The sequence below is a fragment of the Amphiura filiformis genome, chromosome 19, assembly GCF_039555335.1.
Source record: "Amphiura filiformis chromosome 19, Afil_fr2py, whole genome shotgun sequence".
In the NCBI taxonomy this organism is placed as follows: Eukaryota; Metazoa; Echinodermata; class Ophiuroidea; order Amphilepidida; family Amphiuridae; genus Amphiura; species Amphiura filiformis.
This window is the reverse complement of record NC_092646.1, coordinates 11,311,381-11,334,139: the sequence shown is the minus strand read 5'-3', so window position 1 is coordinate 11,334,139 and position 22,759 is coordinate 11,311,381. Positions and strand designations below refer to the sequence as shown.

The following is a 22,759-nucleotide window of genomic DNA, read 5'->3' as shown; positions in this document are numbered from 1 at the left end:
TTCTAATGGAACTGCCTAATGTGTTTATTCTATTTAAAATTTATACTCCTCTGTAAAAGACATTTAAATGGAATAACCCATTCAAGGTTAGTGAATTTTTGTGCTGAAAGTCAGTTTAAACTTTTGGAAACCATTAGTTGTCTGCTTTGATTTTGGTTTCGCCTATAAATAATACAGGACTTTGCAATATTTAATAAGCTGGGGGCATTACTGATGTCTCATTCAAATGAGTTCCACTAACTTTAGCAGGGTGATGATTTCACAGTTGTAGTAGATTTCTCAGTAATTAGCTTAAAAGCTTCATTATACAAGCATATTCATGGCTGTTGAATTCACAGGCATATGTCAAACACCAAGAACACGAAAATAAAACCACTGCAAAAATGTTGGCATCTACAGGATCACAAGATCAGAATCCTGTACTGATAATCAAATCTCATTCAAATGGCATAGTTCCAGCAACCCACATTCAACAGTGATATCTTCAACTTGACCTTGTTTGGTTGAGTGTGATGATTTTGTATAAACTCAATGCATGTAATTAGGTCATTCAATACTAATGTCTGCACAAAAAGAAACTCAGCTGTTATAAACACGCTTATAGCTTCAGAACTAATAATTGTTTCCACAATATTTCAACATAAAAGAAGGATTAATTATTTACGCGCATTTTGATACCAAATTTGTCAAATGTCGTTCAATATTAACAACACAGTAGTGCTTTTGAAGAAAAATATCCTAATTTAAAAGTTGCAGTTTGCATCGATCATTGGTTATTATGCCAGCACGGTAGCACGTAAAGCCCGCCATTATCTTCACGCTTGTTTTCAAATCAATACAAATAGCTGCAACTTTTAAATTCTGGTATTTTTCTTTCAAAACACTGCTGTATTATTAATATTAAACAAAATTGGACAAATTGGGTATCAAAATGCGCGTAAATAAATCATCCTTCTTTTTATGTTGAAATATTGAGAAAACAATGATTAGTTCTGAAGCTATAAGCGTGTTTATAACAGCTGAGTTTCTTTTTGTGCAGACTTTATATACATTGTACCCGGGCATTGTACAAGCAAATTGGGGTTCAATAACTTTGTTCTAGCCATTTGGCACATATCTGCGAGATCTTGGTACTAAGCATAAAGGACTATCTAGAGTGCTCAAACAAAGTCCAATGTGTTGCCATTCTTATCAGTTTGTACCATACAGTGCAGTCTCAATATGTAATATCACTATCAGATCATTTCATTACATGCTCCCACTGTGTACTTGTTTATACTTCTGCTTCTGCGTTAATAGGGCCTATATCAATTTATATATTACATCATGGCTGTCGCTTTGTCACTAGCTCAGATGAAGGAAGAATTCAAAAATGAGTTCTTAACTTGTTCCATTTGTGCTGAGCCATTTGACAATGATGAACATGAGCCCAAATGCTTGCCCTGTCTACATACCTACTGCAAATCTTGTTTACAACGCATTGCTGGTAAGAAGTCAAAGTTTGACTGTCCAAAATGTCGCAAACCGATCACCTTACCAGGAGGAACTGTGGACAGCCTTCCTAATAACTTCCTTGTGGAAAACTTAAAAGAGTACCAAAATATCTTTAATCTGGCTGCGGTAACCTGTGGAAATTGCAACAGAGATGTTCCATCTGTGAGGTTTTACCATGACTGCGGCTCTTTTCAGTGCCAGCGATGTACTGATAATCATCAAGAAATGCGCTCCATGCAACATCATCAGCTTGTGACTATTGAAGAACTACAGGCTAAGAAATGCAATCCCATTGTGCAACAGCAGCAGCATTGTACAAAACACCCAAAGCAAGATATGACCATGTATTGTAGGAATACCGACTGCAAAGTTCCAGTTTGCGCAACGTGTGGCCATCTTGACCATCGGGGTCATGACCTTATTGAGCTATCTGCAGCCATAGAAAAGATAGTTGCTGATATGAAGCTTTCCTCACAGAGAATAAATGAGAGAACCCAGGAATTAGCACGCAAACGATTGGCACTTGAAGAACTGCAGCAAACTTTGACCACAAATCTCAAAAAGAAAGACACAGAAATGCAAAAATTGACTCAGAAATTACATAACCAAATTGATGCCAATTACAACAGAGTTCAAACACACATGAAAAACCTGTATGAAACAGAGATGAACAATTTGACTGCACGCAATGAATCCATAGACTTTCTCACAGCCCAAATGATAAGTGCCTGTGAGTTTGCTAATCAATCATGTGATATGAGCCATCCTACTCAGCTCTTAACCTCACATAACCAAATCATGGGAAGACTAAGTGAACTAGAAATAGAAGAGCTACCTGAGACAGCATCAGATAAGACTGACTTTGATTTCACTGAGAAGCATCTTTCAGTAATTGCACAGATTCAAGAATCACTGCAAGATTTGGGTGATATCAAATGGAAACCACAGGTTGATCCAAAGCGATGTACAATTCAGTTAGGACTTGCTAGTGGTTCTACACAAAATCGAAGAGCCATTGTTCAAAGTGTAGATAGCAATGGACAAAGCATGACACTTGGTGGTATTAAGGTAGAGGCTACACAAGGAGAAGACTCACTGCATGTACAGGACAATGATGGCACATATTTGATTATTGACTATAACTCACACAAGGGCTCAGAACCACTACATGTTAAGATAAATGGAACTAAAATGAAAGGAAGTCCATTCAATACCGTGCCACAGGTTGACCCACAGCAATGTACCATTCAATTAAGAGCAGATAAACATTTTAACACACATGGGATAGTTCAAACTGTAGATACCAATGGCCATAAGATGACCACTGACAATGCCAAGGTAGAAGCTAAACAAGATGGACACACCCGACGTATACAGGACAACAATGATGGCACATATAGGATTAATTATAACTCTTTTTTTCGCTCACAACCACTACATGTTAATATAAATGGGACTGAAATGAAATGAAGCCCATTCAATACCCTGCCACAGGTTGACCCACAGCAATGTATCATTCATTTAATACCAGGACGTTATTGGGCACATTCAAAAGCCATCGTTAAAACTGTAGATATCTACGGCCGTACAATCTATATCAAAGCAAAAGTAGAGGTTTTACACTCACCACATGTAGAGAACAACTATGATGGTACATATACTATTGACTGTGACTTCAACAAGGGCTCTAAACTCCTACATGTGAAAATAAATGATACTGAAATAGAAGGAAGTCCATTCAATACTACCTCCAATCAAGGAAAAAAATAGATGGCACACCTTGACAATATTTTGGAACTCTTCAAACTCTTCATTGCTGCTCTGATGGTTCAGTGTAATTAGTATAACTATGTTTGATGTTAAATACAAACCTTGCACTTTCCCCTTCCCTCCCCCATTCCCCCTCAATCAATGTTGAGGAGACTGGAGAGCCCAATGGCAAAAAATGCTTTCATCAACATTGAATTGGGAAAGTAGAGGGATGGTGATTTACATTTAGTAGGCCAGAGTGTGTCATTATTATTTTCCTTGATTTTAAGTTGATTCATAACAATGAACCATTAAATTTAGAACAAATATTGTTCAAACTGCAGATGTCAAGGACCATAAGATGGCTAGAAGCAAATGTAGAAGCTACACAAGGTGGATGCACACTATGTGTACTTAACTGGAGAACAATAATTGACAAAAACCCATTTTCCTCTCATTACCAGTACATTTAAAGATAAATGGGACTGTGCAAGGAAGTGCATAACCCTAACACTAAATGTGGTTGTTGGTTATTGGGGAATAAAAGGAGGAACAAAAAAAGAGTAGCTCTTGTAAAAAGCCTCTGCACTATCCACAAGCAATCATCTCTCTATGCTGAGGTGGTGGGCAGAGAGTCTGTGCTAGGCAGTCGAGTTAGAGGCTAAGATAAGGCTTCGACTATGGTGTGAGAGGTTGATTTTGGGGTTGTAAATTTCTTAGTAATTAAGCTTCATTATCAAGCACATTTATGGGGTATTGAATTCGCTGGCCTATGTCTAACCGCAAGAGAGCGAAAATAAAACCACTGCAAAAATGTTGGCTTATACAGGACCACAGTATATTGCTGTTTCATTGAAAATCACACACTGAGCAACCCATTAAAATGAAGGCACCTCAGCATCAAATACTATTAAAATGGTAATTGAATTTACTCTAGCATGTATAGATTAATAAAATTCAATAAATTACATGTTTTAGCACATTCAACTTTATTGTGTATCATCGTTTTATCAAAAAATTGCTGAATAATAAAGACAAGCACACTCCCAAATCTAGTTAATTCGTCCCATTGCCATACAGCGCTGCCACAACGGCGAATGAAGCCAAGAAGTAGTAGCTATGTATTCTTATAATTAAAGGCCCATTCAGGGATTTGCTCATCCGGACAATCGTTGAAATCATCCAAATTCAGATTTTGGTACCTTTATCATTGTCATAGATGTGCAAACATATAGCCTGCTAGTGATTCAGCCGAAAGCTGTGTATCTAAGACAAGATAATAAAGCATAATACTGCTGTTTTCTTCGTTTTTTTGCCAAATTTTTAATTTCAAAAATACCAAATAACAATTTGAATGACTTATCCTTCACTTTTAAGCAATTTATAAACAATTAAATTTTTGTACACTTTCACAAGGATCACTGAATGGGACTTTAACCCCCTGAGCACTACCTGTTGGTCTAAAATTGCCTCCGATTGGTCAATTATGTGATATCTTCACTTAAATCACCTATCAGAATGGAGATTTGCAAATAATTCACCCCAATTTTTTTGCATGGTGAAATTATTCTAACAATGTTGCTGATTGGTCCAATTGATAATGAAACTTCTTTTTGGCCAATCGGCAGGTAGTTCTCATGGCGTTAAGCAATAATTACATAAAATGAGAGACTAATGAGGATACACTGGGAAATTTAATACCTTTAAATACATGATTTGTTCAACTTTGTTTATCTATACACAAAAGAGTAGATCTCTAGTCTTGGCTAATTTGGTCAAATGTTGTGCTGCTTTTGGAACCATGTTTTATTTCTTAGCGGGCAATTCAGGGTTTGATTAATAGCGAACCGGCAACAAGCAACCTTGAGCAGACGACTTATCGGTTTGGTGAGCAGGGCGCTTTATCTTTATTTACCTGGTTGGGAATAATGTACTGATAATCAAAAATGGTCTCATTCAAATGGCATAGTTCCCTGCAACCCAAGTTCAACAGGTGTTCCCTCAACCTGACCTTGTTTGGTTGAGTATATTTTTGTAACCCAATGCATTCAAAGGTCACACCATAACTATATAAGCATATTAGAGTTCAAGAACTGTGTCCCAGCCCTTTTGGCTCATACATGTATCTCAGAGATCCTGTTACGAGGTGTGGCGTTCAGACAAAGTCCAATGTGTTGCCATTCTTATCAGTTTGTACCATACAGTGACTGCACTCTCAATATGTAATATCACTTTCAGATCATTTTGTTAGAACTGCTCACCATCCTTGTTGATACTCATGTTTCTGCATTCAATTTATATTCTACATTATTCAAAACAAAATGGCTGCTGCCTCGTCACCAGCTCAGATGAAGGAAGAATTCAAAGATGAGTTTCTAACTTGTTCTATTTGTGCTGAGCCATATGACAATGGTGTACATCAAGCCAAATGCTTGCCTTGTCTACATACCTACTGCAAATCTTGTTTACAACGCATTGCTAGTAAAAGGTCACAGTTTGACTGTCCAAAATGTCGCAAACCGATCACCTTACCAGGAGGAACTGTGGACAGCCTGCCTAATAACTTCCTTGTAGAAAACTTAAAGCAGTACCAAAATATCTTTAATATGGCTGCGGTAACCTGTGGAAATTGCAATAGAGATGTTCCATCTGTGAGGTTTTGCCATGATTGCGGCTCTTTTCAGTGCCAGCGATGTACTGATAATCATCAAGAGATGCGCTCCATGCAACATCATCAGCTTGTGACTATTGAAGAACTACAGGCTAAGAAATGCAATCCCATCACACAACAGCTGCAATATTGTACAAAACACCCAAAGCAAGATATGACTATGTATTGTAAAGCAGCTGACTGCAAAGTACCAGTTTGCGCAATGTGTGGCCTTCTTGACCATCGGGGTCATGACCTTATTGAGAGCTATCAGCAGCCATTCAAAAGATAGTTGCTGACATGCAGCTTTCCTCAGAGAGAGTAAATGAGAGAAATCAGGAATTAGCATGTAAGCGATTGGAATCTGAAGAAATGCAGGAAACTTTGACCACAAATCTCAAAAAGAAAGACACAGAAATGCAAAAATTGACTCAGAAATTGCACAACCAAATTGATGCCAATTACAACAAAGTTCAAACACACTTGAAAAACTTGTATGAAACAGAGATGAACAATTTGACTACAAGCATTGAATCCATAGACTTTCTCAGAGCCCAAATGATAAGTGCCTGTGAGTTTGCTAATCAATCATGTGATATGAGCCATCCCATGCATCTCTTAACCTCTCACAGCCAAATCACGGAAAGACTAAGTGAACTAGAAAAAGAAGAGCTACCTGAACCAGCATCAGATAATATTGACTTTGATTTCACTGAAATCCAACATTCAATTTCAACAAAGGCACAGATTCATAAATCACTGCAGGATTTGGGTGATATCAGATGGAAACCACAGGTTGATCCACGGCAATGTACCATTCGGTCAGGTCTTAAAAGTGGTTCTAAGCAGAAGTGTAAAGCTATTATTGCAAGTGTAGATAGCAATGGACAAAGGATGATATTTGGTGGCACCAATGTTGAGGCTACACAGGGAGGAGATGCACTACGTGTACAGGACAACAATGATGGCTCATATACTATTGACTATGACTCACATAAGGGCTCACCACTATATGTAAAGATAAATGGAACTGAAATGAATGGAAGTCCGTTTAATACCCTGCCACAGGTTGACCCGCACAAATGTACTATTCAATTATTTTTCTCCTCACTTTCTGTATATTCGAAAGCCATAGTTCAAACTGTAGATGTCAATGGTCATAAGATGACAATTAGCAATGCCGAGGTACAAGCTACACAAGGTGGACGCCCACCATGTTGCTTGAAGGACAACAATGATGGCACATACACTATTCTCTTTGACTCATATAGGGGCAAAGAACTACATGTTACAATAAATGGGACTGAAGTGAAAGGAAGTCCATTCAATACCCTGCCAGAGGTTGACCCGCAGCAATGTACCATTTGTTTAAAGCTGCCAGGTGGATATCACATACAGAGAGCCATTGTTCAAACTGTTAATATCAGGAGCGATAAGATGACCACTGGCAATGAAAAGGTAGAAGCTACACAAGATGGACACCTACCACGTGTACAGGACAACCATGATGGCACATATACTTTTGACTATAACTCCAATGAGGGCTCGCAACTACTACATGTTAAGATAAATGGGACTGAAATGAAAGGAAGTCCATTTAATACTCTGCCACAGGTTGACCCGTACAAATGTACTATTAAATTAATACCAGATATATTAGTTTGGAGAAATTCGGAAGCCATAGTTCAAACTGTAGATGTCAATGGCCATAAGATGACCATTATACTAAAATGCAGAAAACCTTAGACGAAGCGCCGTATTGTAACGATACATCACGTATATACTGCGTTACTACGCACTTGTCTCTGATTGGCTGCTAAGGCGATATATATTGTTGCTGAGTGGAAATTTATGAATGAACTGTGCGCCAGACGTTGTTAGCGCCGAATTTGCAACATCACGGTAGTCGCGCTCGTAAAAGGTTTGCTGCATTTTAGTATAGCAATGCCGAGGTACAAGCTAGACAAGATAGATACTCACTGCATGTACAGGACAACAATGATGGCACATATACTATTCCCTATGGCCAATATGGTGGTACAGGAATTATACAAGTTAGGATAAATGGGACTGAAATAAATGGAAGTCCATTCAATACCAAGCCAGAGGTTGACCCGCACAAATGCTGGATTTGTTTAAACCTGCCCAGCAGAAGCAGATATTGCACACAGAAAGCCATTATTAACACTGTTGATATCGATCTCCAATTGATGACCACTGGCAATGCCAAGGTAGAAGCTACACAAGATGGACACCCACTCTGTGTACTAGACAACAATGATGGCACATATACTTTTGACTATAAATCATATGAGGGCTCGCAACCACTACATGTTGAGATAAACGGGACTGAAATGAAAGGAAGTCCATTCAATACCCTGCCACAGGTTGACCCGCACAAGTGTACCATTCAAGTAATACCAGGTGGATATTGGAAAAAATCAAAAGGCATTATTCAAACTATAGATAACAATGGCAATAAGATGACCATTAGCAAAGCCAAGGTAGAGGCTACAAAAGACGGACAATCATTGGATGTACAGGACAACGATAATGGCATATATACCTTTCAATTTCCATATAGGGGTGCATCACCAGTTCATGTTAAGATAAATGGGACTGCAATGAAAGGAAGTCCATTCAGTGTGTAACAATTGCAAATATACACAGTATCTGTGTTATCGCAATACAAATTGATAAAACACTTCATTTTATATCAACTTTGTATCCCTGATACTGTCAGGGTAGTAATTGGTAACCCTAACCCTAAGGCTTTGGAAAAATATTTGCTTGTTTTAACCAGCCACTAGCAACGTATGGTTGGTCTGTTACAAAAATTGGCATTTTATAGATTTATTTTGATAAGAAATGCATCGCCCAATCATCACTGTCTGGGACACTGTCAGTGTGCCATTTATTGACAAAATCACATTATTAAGAAGTTACTTCCAGAAAAATAGTAACTCCAACACATGAATGATGTGTCATTCAATTTTGCTGCAAAATTGCAAATTTATATGCATGTGGATGGGAACATTTTTGGAATAGCTACTCTAATGAATAGAATCTCTACTAGAAGCCTCATAATATTTTAGATTATGGGGTCTGAGCTACTGTCAATCAGGGAACCCTAACCAAGCAATTATTTTCCCCTGTCTATTAATCTTAAATTCTAATCTGATTGTGCTATCCATGACAGACCTACAGATGCAAATCCCCAAATATAGTATAGGGTTTACAAGGGTTCACATCCGGTTAAAGGTAAATAACCAAATACCTTTAAATATTGCTTCTTCTTTGGGAAATTACCTAGTACAAGGATTCCACTTGCACATATGCATTGGCTATAGCCAGCGTCTATAATTATGTCAAGGTCAAAGGTCATTTATTAGTTGCCATTTTCGGTATGAGACCAAAAAAATGCGATTATCACTCAAAAATGCTACTCCTTCCACATATTAAATATAACACAAGGATGTCTATATGTTCCCAGCAAACACAAACATGTTTTCAAAACATTATAAACATATTATAAATGTCTTTTGGTTTAAATTGGTCAAAACATTTAACACTATTTAAAGGCCAGACCTGATCTACAACCTCACCCCCCCCCCCTATTTACCTCATTGTTGATGAGATTTTGGTATCAAATAATAGACCCTTTTATCTCATTACCATCCTAAAATTTGATTGACATTCCTAATTGATGTATTTCCGAAGAAATTGTGAAAATAAAGTCAATCTATGGTCCCATGCTAGCGCTAGCCTGTTCCCACGCTATCAGTGCATTGTGGGTGTAGGTCCAGGAATTTTACTTTGATGAAATTGTACATGCACAAAATTTCCATGAAGCATTAAAGCTTACTACTAGTTGCAGTTGGTAACAGCTCACTGATACTCCTTTATGATCTTTCAGCAACCTACACGGTTTCTATAACGCGTAAGTTTCTTCTCAAAATACAGTTTTACAATGCAAAGCGAAGGTAAAACTCCTTTACCCATGCTGAGAAAATGGATGATTCCATTGTTCCATACTTAGCCCGTGAACCAATGGGAGTAAGGACCGTCGATGTCAGGATTTAAAAAATCAATATATTGGTCACTCAATATCGATAAAAATCGATTCGGCGGTTAATTTCCATGATCTGAAAATTCAAGAGTCTATGCTTCAAAAATTCGAATACAGTACATGCAAATTGTTATACCGGCGGCGTCGGGTGTCAAATCACCCATGAAACGATGTCAAGTCTAGTCCAGAGGCTTTAAATCCACAAAGAAACTCATGAAATTGAACATAACATGTTTTGCACTCATCAATTCTTTTCATTAATGGTGATTGATTTAATAGCGTCGGCCTTGTCATCTTGCAAGGGCCGTGCCATCTTGAAGAAAGATCGGAATTTTCAATTGTACGAAGATGCTGCCGAGACCTGTTTCCATTCATAAATTTTAGGGTATTTCCCATTTTGTATTTTCACATTTGACCTTTGACATCAAAATGTGAATATATTTTGCAATGAGCCAATAGTTCAAAGAGAGCTTATCTAACGAAGTTTCTGATTGGTTGTGCATCTCCAGGCCATTCATAATGGTGTGCGTGAGTTGTTGTAAGTGGGCGTGGCTAAGAAGCTTGACCACTTTAGAGTAAATACTACCAAATTTAGATTTAGTTGGAATAAGAAAAAAAAAGAGAGAAAAACATGTTATGGGCTTATCTGATGAATAGTTTTATTAAATATTCACTTCAGATGGGAAGAAAAAAAATCTTAGGCCAGGATCGGACTTTGAACAGAAGACATACGTGGTCTCCCATCCAAGGACTGACCAAGCTCGACATTGTTTAACTTCGATGTTACCGTGATTTCATTAACCATGCCATCATAATCTTCAAGATGCCCACTACCATGTTTTTGGATGCTTGAATCTTTGATGGTGCCAGTTTAAACAAATATAAAACAATAACTACTATGATTAGTTTATATTCCTAAAAAAAAAAACCTCGACCATAAACAAAAAATGTAATAAAGATTTTGATTTAAACTTTTGATCCAAACACAAGGAATTAATTCCTACCTCGAAATTTTCAGATGGTACTCCATCTTTCATCAGCGAGTGAGTGACTGTATCAGGTCGTGATTTTCTTGACCTTTGACCTGATAAGAGACTCGTAGACTCCTGAAAGCTTGAACCGGCCTCCGTCTTTGTTGAGAGATGGTTGGTTGGCTTTGATGTGAACTGCTTCTTTGACTCCATGTTGGAACCACCTGCTGTCTCTGTCAAGTATGCAGACTTTATCCAAGTCCACAAAATGTCCCGGACACTCGATGTGGATGTGGTTTGAGACTTCTGATGTTGTACTATTGGGTCTCCTGTGTTCATTAAAACGTGTTTTCAGAGAGCGTTCAGTTTCGGCAATATAGGCTTCTTTGCACTGTCCGGTACTGGTACCAGTTTTGCCCTGGCATGGGATGTAGTATACCGGACCTGTAATGTCCTTCTTATCTGTCTTGTCCTTGGGTGACACAAGGATTTGTCTTAGTGTCTTGGTCGGTTTGAAGAAAACGCTAACACCGTAGTTACTAAAAGTCCTTCTAATGGCTTCAGAAGTGCCTTTGATATAGGGGAGAACTATGTGACCTTTATTTGGGCTCGCTCGTCTGTAGGAGTCTACGAGTCTGTTATCAGGTCAAAGGTCAAGAAAATCACAACCTGATACAGTCACTCACTTGCTGATGAAAGATGGAGCACCATCTGAAAATTCCAAGGTAGGAATTAATTCCTTGTGTTTGGATCAAAAGTTTAAATCAAAATCATGATTTATACCAACACAGATGAACTTTCATGAAAAAAATGTAATATTTGAAGAAAAAAAAAACACCCAAATTTTTGGCGCATTTTTGTACAAATCAGAACATACAAAAGCGTTGCGACATCACTCCCGGGACTTTCCCAGGTAAGCCGGCTTCCCAAATAAGGAGTGATACACAGGCCGTGCGCATGCACAGAACATGCACGGTCGTTATGAATTAACTTAAAACGAATAATTATTGAGAAGTGATACAGGCCGTACGCATACACAGAATAAATGTAACATTTTCATATGATCGTTTTGAATGAACTTTTGAATAATTGTGGGAAAAAATATGATGTGATGCTTACCAGAAATATCAACTTTCTGGAATATTAAATGGCATTTCATGTTTGGAGTCATTTTAAAACAAAATTTCATCAGCAATGTGAATTGTTTGATAGGAAATAATTATTGTTGTACAGTTATTTTTTTACTACAAAATGTGGCACATTTGACCAGTAATGTGGAAGTTATTCAGCAGTCGGCCGAGGGTTGAATGAGCCAGTTAGGTAGGCCTACACTTCATTTTGTTTTCAAGCATCAAACATGAATGATAAAACATTATCAAAAACTACAACAATAAAGTTTTCTGACGAGATTTGACCCCACACGGAAGCAATTCCGGTTCATACCAATCGGGTCTGTGTTTTCCCGGGTGTTTGTCATAGCTGCGTGACAGCATCGTGTGTTGACCAATGAGAGCTGCCCTCTCGTCAGCGCTGGTCACCGTCGTGGTGATTTGTTTTCATTACATTATTGGTTTCCAGAATGGATAGACAAAAATTTTAATTCCCACCCACCTCTCCCAATTAAAGGGGAGCCTATGTGTTTGTCAAAAATGTTAATGCAAGCACAAACTTTATTTCAAGCAAATCAGAAGTTGCTTTTAAAAAAGCAGGTACTGCTTTCCTTACAAAATTAAGGAAAACAAATAAAATAGTTGCATGATATATAGCATGCTTTAGGCATGCTATGTGAGCACAAATAATTATATGGGTAAAGAAAATTTTTATGGGATTTGGATTCTTCAGTCGGGTATTCACTGTAGAACAGAAATTGGGTTGAGTATTTTTGCTTTTATCTTGGAATCCCATGAGGATTTGTATTAATTTTCCCCTGGATTTGCTTTGGGATTCAGATTCCTCAGTATAGTGTTACTGTGGAACAGAAATTGGGTTGAGCATTTTGCTTTCATCTTGGAATCTCAAATATCCTTGTTGATATAAAATAGCAAATAAATGATAAGCTCCCGACATGCGAGGTCAAAATTCATTATAATGCTATATAGCAGCAGCATAAAATTTAACTGCAGCATATAGCATTATTACAACAGATCTGTTTTCAAAAAATTCTAACATAGAAAGGAGTCCTCACAGAAGACACACTTATCGATCAAGAGTTAAACAGGTCATGTTTAATTACATATAATACTTAGAGGACAAGCTATATACATGTATTAAACAAGGAGATGTTTGTTTTCTTTTATCTTGCATCTTCCACGCATCTCTATATTTCATATTAATATCAGTCATTGGAGCTTCCAGGTATGTTACCTAGAGGCTTAACTCCAAGGAATGTGCCTTCGGAGCAATTTATTGTATGCACTAATTATATAATGAAAAGCTGATAGAGTGGAAAGTTTCGGCCATTATAAAAATTCCCTTTGTCGGGTTATTTGTGGGCTCCACATTCCTCAGTAATGCTTGCAATAGAAATTGGGTTGAGCATTTTGCTCTTATTCTGGAGTTCCCCTTTAAATTTGCGATTGGGATTCAGATTCTCCAGTCGGGTGTTTGCTGGAGAACAGAAATTGGGTTGAGTATTTTGCTTTTATCTTGGAATCCCATCCTTTTGATTTTTCCCTTTTTGAACTTGCTTGATTTGGGATTCATGATTCCTCAGTTGGGTGTTTGCTGTCGAACAGAAATTGGGTTGAGTATTTTGCTTTTATCTTGGAATCCCATCCTTTCTGATTTCATTCCAGGGTTGTGTACAAACCCTTTGCTTGTAATGATATAATGGCTGAAATCTTTGTTTATGAAAATAAAATTATTGTCTATCCTGATGGCCAATAAGTATTGCCAAAATTTGCTGTTGCCTTGTGTTTCATTGTCTCCGTCTGGGGTTAATTAAATAATACCGCGGCCCGCCGGTCATCATCTGGTCATGCTACGGGTGCTCTTTCAAAATCGGAATCACGATCATTCAACAATAAGTCAATTTCGATGGCGACTTTGACAATAATTCCAAATGATAAAATGAATGCGAGAGTTAGCGATATTTACCAATTCTGATGGTTGAACATTGGAAATGTAATACATGTATAAACTTTCAATTATGGTAATGTAAAGCAACAATTATTGATTCCAGTAGGTTTTACATTTCAAAATGTGTCTGTTCTGGCGTAATCTCGGCGGCTAACACACTGTATACGCCCAATTTTTCAATCCTTTTTTTTCATTATAGGCGTTATTGTCCTCAGTATTGTTTAAGGAGAAGAAACATTATTTGTTGTTATTTTCTTTTTTCCTTTACTTTAAACATGTTAAAGATGTTTATTCTCTATCAACAACATATAAATTTGTAGGCTGGTTTTTCAAATGTCCAAATGAAATGCGTGCAAATTGAAGTGGAGTGAATTACAAAATATCTAGTAAGTTGGTTAAAAAAAACTGGAGTTGGAGTTGAGTGAGGTAAGAAGGACTTAAAGTAATGTTAGAAAGTTTATTTGAACAGAAAAACATTAAAGTAACGCAAAAATCAACCTTATTTAAGTTAAAGCCCCCTTCTCCTGATCTGAATTGATTCTTTTATCCATCTCGCTTTCCTATCACTTTCTCTCTCTAAGATTTTTTGCCTCCCCCAATTGATAATATGATTAGCCCTGGCTATGTGATCACTAATAGCTGAGTTCTTGAAATGGCTCTCGGATTCCTTTCTTTTGGATCTTGTGTATTTTTGTTGACTCTGCCTCCCTTCTGTGTTCATCCATGCGCGTGCCAAAAGTTCTTTTTGTTTCACCAATATAAGTTAGGTCACAGCTACCGCAAGGGATTTCGTAGACACAATTAGGGTTTTTTACCGGCTCTTGCTTGTCTTTTGGGTGGACCACCATTTTTCGGCTCGTGCTATGTGGTCTCATGGCCGTTGCGATATCATGTTTCTTGAGTGTTCTGCTAATTCTTTCTGACACTCTCGCTACATAGGGGATCACTACTAGACATTTACTTTTTTGATCAGAAGTAGTGCTCTTATTTTTCTTAGTCTTTCTTTGTTGTTTTTCTTCCATTTGTTTCTTGACTCTGTCTATTGTCCATTTTGGATAGCCACATTTGGCTAGAGCCTGCCTTATATGCGCTTCTTCTTTGATTTTATCCTCCTCCTCAGTTACTATTCTATCCTTCCTGTCAAGTAAAGTACGCACCACACCCATTTTCTGGTGGAGTGGATGGTGGGAAGTAAAAGACAAGTATTGGTCTGTGTGGGTCTTTTTTCTATAAACCATGAGTTTGATGGACTTGTCAGGTTTCCGTACTATGAGCGTGTCTAGGAATGGGATCTGTTGATCTTGTTCTACTACGTGTTTGATCCACTGTTGGAGACTTATAGCAAGACTAACATCGCTACCGGAAGTGATATAACTTCCCGCCAGTCATCAGCTGTTGGATCATCACAACAACACCAAGCTTCGAGAAAGTCAGTGGTTCACTGACGAAACTGTCAGCAAGAAATGTAAGTTTCTTCAACTGGTTTTGACAAACAAAAAATAACTTTTCATTGTGTGCTCTTATTCAAAATACATGGTACCTTGTGGACAATGAAATTGGGTATCGCAGCAAAAGGACTCATAAAAATTAAACGATAGTAGCGAGTTACCTCATTTTTTTCACAGAAGGTGACTATTGAGTCTGGCATTTATAAAAACTTTCAATAATGGGAAAGTTCAACTTGGTTCTTACATAAATATCGATTCTTTGCTCTATTGCACTTTTTTGACTCACCCTGTATAATACGGTTTCCCTTATAATTATATTAGTTTCAGGGAAATAGAAAGCTGTCAAAAAATTAATGAATTGGTGTTAAAATATTTTATACATGCGCGTATATGCAGGCGGCAGGTGGCATTATGGTCGGAGAGAGCCGGCAAAACCGGTCGACCGTATGGCATTTTCCATTTATACTCAGTTAGTTTTGTGGGGTTCATTATCAAGCCCCAATGGTTTTAGCTTGTATTTATATTATTTATTAACATAGGCCTATTTGTTTGTGATATTTCAAGCGTTTTAAAATTTCAAAATAATCTCATTCAATTACACGGTTGACGATGAAAATTTACTGAATTTAGAGAATGTACGGCGGCCACCACCTGAGTATATGGTCGAATCCAACCAAAAAAAGTGTCCACGGGCCAAAAATAAAAGTCCGAAATAAAAATGTCTCCACAATTTTTCCTTTTGCCCATTGATTGACGACATATTGGCCTTATAGGAACCAAAAGTGCCATTACTAATCTTGAAAAATAAATCCAGGACGTGTGCTAGTAAATGTGATATCAAAACCCAATGTTACCTACGAATACCACTAGGATGCTTTCACTATCGCAATACTAATCAACCTAAAACAAATGGAATATTCCCATTAACGCTTTTTTTCGTGTAATGTAGACCACAGGGTGTCAGGAAAATGCTAGCTCAACCAGAAAATATTTGTTTTTATTTTTATAACGCGATCAATATGATCTTAGTCAATTTATGCTAGTTTATTTTTGAAAAATCAGTTTCTGTATTTTATTTATCAAATGAGTATGAATCAATTTACACATTGTATTAGAACGAGTAGGATATATGTTTTCAAGAATATTAGGAATTATACGCATACACCTAACGCTTTATACAATGAAAAGGTGAAGAAACCCGGTATTCGTAGGTAACATGAGCGATTTAACAATATCTATATTGAGTTTAGAGGTTTAAATTTTGCTATTATGGTAATGAATTAATAAAATGGTAGTTTTTAGATCTCTTTCAGATGGTACGTCCAAATGAATAAATGCTATTACCTTAGATCAAAAAGTTTGATGCTTTCAGCAAGATTTTGACCACTTCATTTTGATATACAAGTAGTTAATCAGCAATTTTACATAATAAATAATTGTTGAATGAATCCGTATATGGGTAATAATAGTGTCCTGGGGTACCGCTTAAAGTTTTTGACAATTAATTTCCATTGGTAGAGACACTTCATTACACATGTCATGTATTATGCTGTATTCGTAAGTAACATTTCAGTATTTGTAGGTAAGAATTAGACTTTTGGTGGATATCCCAATCAAAACTTCATTTTATAAAGCACTTTGAATGTATTATTTTTTTATGTGCGTTTATTGATACTTTAGACCCTATCATGTATTAATAATGTCGGTTCACAGCGGTTGAAAGAGGATTGAAGTAAGAAACAAAGGCACTAAAGTGACTTTAATTTGCTTAATGACACACAAATCGCTTAAAACCGTTATTGCAGACTTGTGAAGTCCATCTTGGAGTCAGTTACGTCTTGTGGCCTTTCATTTGAGGGCAACTACAATTAGCTTTATACCAGGGTCCATCAATGTGTTGTCTAGATCATGAGACAATGAGAACAGTCGTTTTTTCCATGGTATTCGTGGGTAACCTTAGCGAAAACGTCAAAAGTTACCTTCGAATAAATCAATTTGGACACAAATTACTCAGAAACCAGAAGGTCGGTAAACATTTAAAATGAAGCACACATGACAGTTGACAAATCCAAGTATTTATCCCATTCTAATCTTCTTTGAATCTGATTTTTCTTTCAAATGATCAGACCGTCATCTATTTCAGTACATATTTTTCACCAATTAAGCCGTATTCAGTTTTGCATGGTGGGCATGTATGTGAATTCGCAACTTTCATTGACATATGATTTGATAGCAAACATACAGGCCTTTGTTATGTACCAATATGGGCATTGGCATGAATGGCGGTGTTTCACAATACTGTCATGGTGTCAAATTGTATTCGTAGGTAACATTCGGTTACCGAAATTTACCTCTGAATACTTGCTTTTATTGTTGACATCTCAGAAATATTTAAACGCAGGCTATTGAAACTTGGTAGAAATAAAGAGTGTATTACCCTGCACCTATTGCTTAACTATTGTTTACTATTCTCTCACTTTGTGGAAATGGCACAGCTTTTAACATGTATTCGGAGGTAATGCATATTTTTTACCAAACCTACCTTTGTGCCATTTAGAATTTCTGGCAGCTAAACACAATAATAAAGTTGTCCGAATGCAATGCATTTCAGTATTGGACATATCAAAGCTTGTATCAATTGCGCATTTATTAGTGATTTCCATTTTTTTTTTTTTTTTCCAAGATATATCTAGTGCTATGAAAAATTGTATTCGAATAATGTAAAAAATAAGGTAATGTAAAAAATTCAAATAATTATCACAAAAAATTCATAATTATGTACAAATATGTGAAAAATTGAACAGGCAATCTTTGAATACACACCTTTAAGGAAATCAATTTAGATTCAATCCAATGACTTCTTTTCATAACTGATTTATATGTTTTTAAAAATACTTTAAGAAATATTTTGAAAAAATGGGTAAAAATAGCATGTTTTGGGGTCTCTGTGTCTAAGTTTTTCACAGAAGGGGTCTTATTATATATGGTGCGGCGTATGATCAAGGCGAATAAACACAATACAAAAACGAATGCCAATTCATAACCTCATTAATATACGCAGCAAGTGCGATCCAATCACAGATAATAACTTTTAAATACGCGGACGCAAATGCAGGTCATTGAAAAAGTATAATGACCGCGTCTCGTGACGTAGCTAAAAGTACGCTCTACAATGACCGCGTAACGTGATGTGTTACGCGTTCGAACAATTTACGCGGACGCTGACCGCCGTATTTGGACATCGCATGATTGGGTGCTAGTGTGATTGGTCGCTAGCGGTATTTCCTTCATGGGCTATTCGATTTTTTACAGGGAAAACGACAGATAAAGTTAAAATTGTGTTCTGTTTTCAAATTAAAAGAAGAAAATGTGACATAAATTGAATTTAAAAAAGTGAAAAGTGACGGTTATGAATGAGGTTAATGACTTTGCATCAGTTATTTTTCGGGTATTGTGAAATATCTAAACATTGTGCTTTGGACCTCGGAATTTCCCTCGGGGCGCATATTCCTCGGTTACAAAGCACAATGTTTAGATATTTCACAATACCCTCAAAACAACTGATGCACAGTCATTAACCTCTAATTGATTCATACTTTTAAGTTATGGCCCTGGACATGCCGTGTACACTTTTCGTTGGATTCGACCATATGTTTGCGTATTTCTTTACTCCCTCTATAGTTGATGAGTTTCTAATTAATATAAGAAACTTTTGTGGGATTTTGAGCTATTCATTTCTTGAACTACAATGATATATGTGCACATTATACAAGTATTTCACAGTAATCTTTTATCCATTGTAACTTCCATGCCACATACAGGGTGTCCCAGAATGATCTGTACCGGGAAAGATGGAATTTTTTAGGTATGAAGGGCATGTGGAATGGTCATATTGTTTTGCATTTTAAGTTTTACATATATTTAGCTTTCTCAGATTTTTTAGATTTTAAAAATTGGACGTTTCTAGTAGAAGTTATAGAGGATTGCGTAAAAATGGTGAATTCTAAGTTTTCACAACGCAAACTATTTTGAAAATATGTAACATTACTAACCGTTCAGCACAAAGTTATTTTGGAACAGTTATGCAGGTATTTTAGTTGTGCCCTGTTCATATTTCCACTAAATAGCCGATATCTATCTATTATTTATGACGTTACGAAGCAATCATTATATGGAATTAAGGATTTGTGGCCTAATCCCATTCTCTCTTTGGCGGTAGTTTTAAATAATTATAGTTATTGTGGTGCGAGGTCCATGTCATTTGAAATGCTTGCAGAGATCGAACTGGTTGTGGTACAGAAAAGACGGCTCCTCAATTTACTGTACAGCAGCGTGGATTTCTTTCAAAAACTTACTGGCAAACCGGCAGCTATGTTGAGACGCAAAGAAGATTCATTAGACGATAGTGTATAACGTAAAGACGTTTGACGAGCACGGAACTGCCAGGAATCGGCAGAGTGAAGCTTCAGGTGCTCGTAAGACTGTAAGAACTAGAGCGAACATTGCATATGTCCGGCAAGCTTTAAGGCGCAACCCCAACAGTAGTTGTTGTCGAAATCCTGTGCCAAACATCCCACGTTCTTCATTTAATCGTATCGTGCCAATTTTCAAAGGTATGCGAGTCATTTTCATTGATTTTACATTATTGCATGCCACGCCAAAACAAATAAAGGTAGCATGCTGAAATTAACAGAATAAGTAGGAGACATGTCCAACATTATAATGCTGGTATCAAAAATAGATACACTGCCCGTCTTCTATTTTTAGTTATTTTTGCAAACACGGTACAAATCATTCTGGGACACCCTGTACCATAAAAACTGGATAGTTAGCATTGTACTTACATGACCACTTTTGAAAACATGAAATTGTACCAAAGTCCAGCGCTTTACCAACTGAGCTAATGGGGTTGAGACACACATTTGCAGGTTTACTTGTTTGTATATAACTAAGTGTAGCGATGCCTTGTTCAAAACCCTTTACACTTTTGTGGATGGGGCTTTTCATGTTTGCATGTATTAAAAGCGCTCAATAGTAAGCACATATGCTAACTGTCAAGTTTTTACGCTATACACCTGTTGAGGAATCACAGCTCTTGGATTGTATACATCAGTAATTAAAATACCTTTTGTGGCTCTCAGCCATGATATTTTATGTTAATCAAAGATTTCACAGTCTTAAACCCGGGAATTCAAGTTCTAGGGGGTATGTTTACCCTGGGACAAGTTTTGATCTCATTTTGAAAAAGTAACCTTTTATATTCAGTGTCGCTGTATCAGTGGACCTGATGGTGATGTCAAGTTCAATAATGCAAATTGAAACACTTTGCTCCGGTGGTACACTGTCGTAAAGTGGAATCCGATGGTAATTTTTCATTTCATTTCATTTCAATTTTATTTATACACGAAAAAGCCCAGATCAGCCCTTGAGCTGGTCTTCCCTGGGGCCGTGTTGCTACATAAATTTACATGTTACATTACATCATTAATCAAGGATATTAAAAGTAAATGGAAATACAAAACAAGTATAAAAACTATAAATGACAAAGTGATAAAATATAAATTAAGCAAGTACAATTGACAAAGTAATAACCAAAAGCAAACATTTACGCAAAGTTCAATTCATAATTAAAGTAAAGCAATCTCCTGAACGCAGCAGATCTATCGCACAACTGTGCTTCAGCTGAGAGATCGTTCCATAGATGAGCACCCCTGTATGAAAGACTGCGTTTCTTGTTATTTGAAGGAAAAGGAACATCAACATTATTGGATTACGCCTGAGATTATATTATATTCCTTTTTCTCAAATAACATGCAAATATTATCAGGAAGTATGTTGTTTGTAACTCTGAACATGAACTCTGCCAAATGGATGTTTCTTATTTCAGCAAGTGTCAACCAGCTGAATTGATTAAGAACTTCAGACCCTGATGTGTCCCAAGGAACATTGCAAATATATCTAGCAGCTCTTGCCTGCATTCGTTGCAACTTAATTGAATCTGTTTTGGTACAATTACCCCAAATTATATCACAATAATTGAAATGGGGTGCAACAATAGAGTTGTATATAAGCTTGAGAGCACTCATGGGAACTAATGACTTGGCCCTCCTAATCATAGAAATACTCCTGGCAGACTTCTTCAACAAATTATCAATATGATCATGCCAATTTAAATTACTATCAATTATTATACCCAAATGGGTGCAAGAGAAAACTCTTTCAATAATGTCACCATTAATATGAACATTCCAAACATCATCATTAATTTTAGCCAATCTTTGTGGTGTTACAAGCATAATAAATTTAGTCTTATTTACATTCAAACTTAGCTTATTATTGTCAAGCCACTGTTTCATTGAAGAAAGGTCATTATTAAGGTTATGTACAATATCAGCTGGGTTTTTGCCAGCACAGTAAATAATGGTATCACCAGCATACATGGTGATCTTAATAAATTTAAGACAGTTTGGTAAATCATTAATGAAAACAATAAAAGGAGAGGTCCAATTATTGAACCTTGAGGCACTCCGTAACTAATAAGATCAAAATCAGAAAGAGAACCATTAACGGATGTAGCTTGGGTTCTGTTTGAAAGATAACTACTGAACCAATCAATACTGTATTTGCTGATTCCATAGCACTGCAATTTTTTGATCAAAATGGCATGGTTTACAGTATCAAATGCCTTTTTTAAATCTATCATTGATACACCAATAACATTACCATCATTTATATTGTCAAACCAATCTTCAGTTATTAAGGCAAGCGAAGTTGAAGTAGAATGTGAAGGGCGAAAACCAGATTGGTAAGGAGAGATCAAATTTTTAGAGTCTAAATAACTATAAAGTACATCAAAAATGCTGGCCACTCTTGTAGATAGGTGTGACTTTTGCTTTTTTCCAATTTGTTGGAAATTTGCACGTCATGATAGAATAATTTATTATGCGAATCATAATTCCATACGTTTTCAATTACAGTTTTCTCTCTGAGAATATACTTTGTTATTATATAAATGTGTTTTTGGTGTTGATTCGGAAACAAATTCCAAGCGCACAATAAAAGGTGACTTGTTTAATTGCCATCATGATTAGCAAAGCTTTGTGTCATTCAGAGGTTTAAGTGAGGTAACGATCCACTCCCTGAAAAACATGCGAGCCAAAGGCGAGCACCTCGCCAAATTTTCGGAAGTGCAAGGGGCTTGTTGTCCGGGAATAGGCTTTTTTTTTTGCTCTTTTTATGACGAATTATCATCATCCAATCCCGGAAATGTAAAAAAAAAATTAAAAATTAAATTTTTTTC

The 22,759-nt window shown here is 36.7% G+C and overlaps 2 protein-coding genes across 2 annotated transcripts in view; one reads left to right on the top strand and one right to left on the bottom strand.

Moving 5' to 3' along the window:
- Positions 1–22,759, bottom strand: part of LOC140140914 (activating signal cointegrator 1 complex subunit 3-like) — a 120,164-nt gene that overhangs the window by 54,033 nt on the left and 43,372 nt on the right.
- LOC140141589 (tripartite motif-containing protein 2-like) lies at positions 5,565–7,639 on the top strand. The gene is made up of 2 exons (XM_072163500.1): positions 5,565–6,045; positions 6,435–7,639. The coding sequence occupies exons 1-2, from the start codon at positions 5,565–5,567 to the stop codon at positions 7,637–7,639; spliced, it is 1,686 nt and encodes a 561-aa protein (XP_072019601.1).